We start from the raw sequence: 3,396 nt of genomic DNA on the forward strand, positions 1-3,396 counted from the left end.
ATAGGAATGTAAATAAATGGAGGGTGTCACAAGGGCAGGAGGGACAGAGTGACAACAGCATCCAGGGCTGGGTTCTGGGGAGCCATGTGTTTTCATGGGTTACTGTCTGGATGAGAAGGAAAGGCACAAGAGGTGGGATGACTTTTCCATGCCACACAGGACTCATTCTGTAGCATTTGAATTAGGGGATGTGGAGCAGGATGGAAGCTGGTGACATGAAGAAACTAGAAGCCAGAGAGGAGAGTCAGACCAGGAGGGGAAGTGAGAGTCTGAGTAGGTGTCCAGGGTTGAGGGAGGAGCACATTTGTATTGTTGCAGAGACCCAGGGAAGCCTTCTGTGTGGAGAGGGAAATCAGAAGAGAGGTGCTGTGTGTAGGGTAGGTTTGCTAGAACAGACGTCAAAGGCCTACTTTCTAAGAGACAGAAAGAACATCTGCAAATACAATGCTGTTCCTGCAACTTGTGTTGCTGGTGGTTCTCCTCCCAGGTGGTGACAGTGAAGATGGTGAGAACTCTGGCCCTGCCCTGTGGGTGCATGTGTGTATGATGTGTGTACACATGCCTATGTGTCTCTATGTTTGCATATGTGTGGAAGTATGTGTTTGTGTATTTGTGTATAGGTGTGCAACTCTATGTGTGTCTACATATGTGTACCTGTGGGTGTGTGTCTGTATGTCTGTGTTTGCATATGTACATATGTGTGTCTCTGTGTCTGTATACATGTGTGCATTTGGGTCTGTGTATGTTTGTGTAAGAGTGTGTAAAGTTGTGTGACTTTGTAAGTGTGTTTGTTTGTGAGTGTATGTGACCATTTATGGTGTGGGTCCCCACCATATAGCTGGAGAGGGAGAGTGTCAGCCTGGTTCCTTCCTGAGCATCCCTGACCCCAGTGTCCTGTGCTCTTCTGAAGGATGGGTACGAAGCTCAGGGCTCTGGGGCAGCACATGTCTCCTGAGACAACTATGGCTTCCCTGTCCTCCAGATTTTGGTTCCTGTCCCTGGCACCTTCTTCTCCATTCTCTCTCCTTCCCAATGACTCCCTCTTCCTCAGTCTGTCTGTCCTTTTCCCACAGCTTTCCAGGAGCCGATGTCCTTCCAAATTATCTTGACCGTATCCTTTTACAACCATTCCTGGACACAAAATCTGGGTTCAGCTTGGCTGAATGAGCTGCAGACTCATGGCTGGGACAATAAGACTGGGGCTTTCATTTTCCTTTGGCCTTGGTCCAGGGGCAACTGGACCACTGAGCAGCTGATGAAATTGGAAAAGTTATTGTACACATACTCCATTGGATTTCGTCAGGTGTTTCAAGACCATGTCAGACACTGGCAGCTTGAATGTAAGTTCAGTTCCCTCAGGGAAGGAGGGATGGATGTGCAAGTGTGTGTGTGTCTCCTTGAGTTCCTTCTTCCTCTAGGAAAGAGCCTCCACTAGCTTCTGAAACTCAGGTTTCCCTATCATAAATCTGAATCACAACCTCTGGGCAGGGGGTAGAAGCCAGACCCCGATTTGAAAAGCTTCATATCTTCTGCTAATTCCCACTCCTCTCATTGACCACAGGCTGTGCTCTCCTGTCTCCCACTAGTGTCTCCCATGACCATCACTTTCCCTGGCCTCCAACCAGGCACCCTCTTTTCCCTTACTCTGTGACTGACTCCTTGAACTGTAATTTTGCCCCCATTCAATCCCATCAGCAAATTCTGTCTATGCTTTCCCTGTACTGCACTGCAGTTCCTTCATCCTAGGTTGTTTTTTATCCCCAGCTCTCCTGCTGAGCCCTTCCTTATTCTCTGCCCACATCATTCATGTCTCTCCTCCAACATTTTTTCCTTCCTCTATCATTCACCTCTTCCTCTGCCTCCAGTGACCACCACTTCCTCTTTGTGTGAGCCTCCCATCAAACAAAACTGTGCTCCATTCCCTCCAATCCCCAGAACTTTCCCCTCTGCTTCTGCCCTCCAGGGATTCCACTCATCTCATTTCATCTCCTTCACTCCCCCTGTCCTATAACTCACAACTTCTCTTCCCCAGATCCCTTCCAGGTACAGCTGGCAGAAGGCTGTAAGCTACACACTGGGGAAGCATCAGTAGGATTTGTGCGGATTGCTTATCAAGGGGCAGATCTCGCAAGCTTCCAGAACATGGCATGGTGGCCATCTCCAAAGGGAGGAAGTAGGGCTCAGCAGGTCTGCAAACTATTCAATCAGTACCATATGACCAATGAGAGACTACACACACTCTTTAGTGACTCCTGCCCCCGGTTCCTCTTGAGTCTTCTTGATGCAGGGAAGGAAGATCTCCAGCGACAAGGTCAGTCCTGTTCCCTTCCTCCATGAATTCTCTACTCTGCATTCATAAATTTACACCATTCCTTCAAAGAAGGAGCCAAGAGGGAGATGGGGGTTGGTGATAGGTTTCAAGAGGTAGTAAGATGTGTCTATCTAAAGTGATGTGAAGATCTACCCTCTCAGTCTGTGAATACCTGTCTTGTGTCTGCAGAGAGGCCAGAGGCCTGGCTGTCCACTGGCCCCAGTCCCGGTCCTGGCCATCTCCTGCTGGTGTGCCATATCTCTGGCTTCCACCCAAAGCCTGTGTGGGTGATGTGGATGCGAGGTGAGAAGGAGCAACAGGGCACCCAGCGAGGTGATCTCCTGCCCCATGCTGATGGGACATGGTATCTTCAGACGTCCTTGGATGTGAAAGCCAGTGAGGCAGCTGGCCTGTCATGCCGAGTGAGACATAGCAGTCTAGGAGGCCAGGACATTGTCCTCCACTGGGGTGAGAAAGAGCTGGGACCCACCTGGGAAAGGAGGTCGTTGGTGGTTAGAGCAGAGTGTGAGAGCCAGATGAAAATTTGAGTTGCTAGGGATTCCAGACCAAAAATGACTAAAATCAGTAAACCAAGGAATGGAGAACTAAGGGTGGGAGCCCTCTAGATGTTGAAGGATGGAGAGAGTTGGGTGAAGGGTCCATCTCAGGAAGAATGGGAGAAGTGAAAGGAAGAAGGGTGGTTGGTGAGGCAGAGAAATACAGGGGCAAAGAGGACCAGGGAGGTGCAGTTCAACTCGGATTGGATGGGAAATGACACACTTTGTGCACCAAACCCACAGAACAGCCCCACTCCGTGGGCTTGGTCTTCCTGGCAGTAATAGTGCCCCTGGTGTTTCTGGCAGTTCTGGCGTTGTGGCTCTGGAAGCGCTGGTGAGTCTCTGGAGCCACCTTCCTCCTCTTTCCCATGTATCTCCCAGACCTTTCAGTCTGTCCTCAGCCCTCCTACTCCTACTGCTCTTCCCTCCTGCAGTACTCACCTCTACTTGCTGCAGAGTGACTCCTCCTCTGTTCCTCCCAGGAAAACACACTGGAGACCTCAGTGCACTGGCTTCCCTTTGGAGTGA

At 50.1% G+C, this 3,396-nt stretch overlaps 1 protein-coding gene across 1 annotated transcript; it reads left to right on the forward strand.

The window, feature by feature from the left end:
* The first annotated feature begins 444 nt into the window (after positions 1 to 444).
* Positions 445 to 3,396, forward strand: LOC110573450 (T-cell surface glycoprotein CD1a-like). Its single transcript, XM_021681946.1, has 6 exons — positions 445 to 505; positions 1,074 to 1,340; positions 2,033 to 2,311; positions 2,501 to 2,779; positions 3,112 to 3,202; positions 3,351 to 3,396. The coding sequence occupies exons 1-6, from the start codon at positions 445 to 447 to the stop codon at positions 3,394 to 3,396; spliced, it is 1,023 nt and encodes a 340-aa protein (XP_021537621.1).

The sequence above is a fragment of the Neomonachus schauinslandi genome, chromosome 6 (assembly GCF_002201575.2).
Source record: "Neomonachus schauinslandi chromosome 6, ASM220157v2, whole genome shotgun sequence".
NCBI classification, from domain to species: domain Eukaryota; kingdom Metazoa; phylum Chordata; class Mammalia; order Carnivora; family Phocidae; genus Neomonachus; species Neomonachus schauinslandi.

What these genes read in the sequence shown, in the direction of transcription:
- LOC110573450 (XM_021681946.1), top strand. Translation starts at nt 445, where the DNA reads ATGCTGTTCCTGCAACTTGTGTTGCTGGTGGTTCTCCTCCCAGGTGGT. An exon ending in GGAAGATCTCCAGCGACAAG is followed by an intron (nt 2,312 to 2,500) that starts GTCAGTCCTGTT and finishes TTGTGTCTGCAG; the next exon opens with AGAGGCCAGAGGCCTGGCTG. An exon ending in TTGTGGCTCTGGAAGCGCTG is followed by an intron (nt 3,203 to 3,350) that starts GTGAGTCTCTGG and finishes TGTTCCTCCCAG; the next exon opens with GAAAACACACTGGAGACCTC.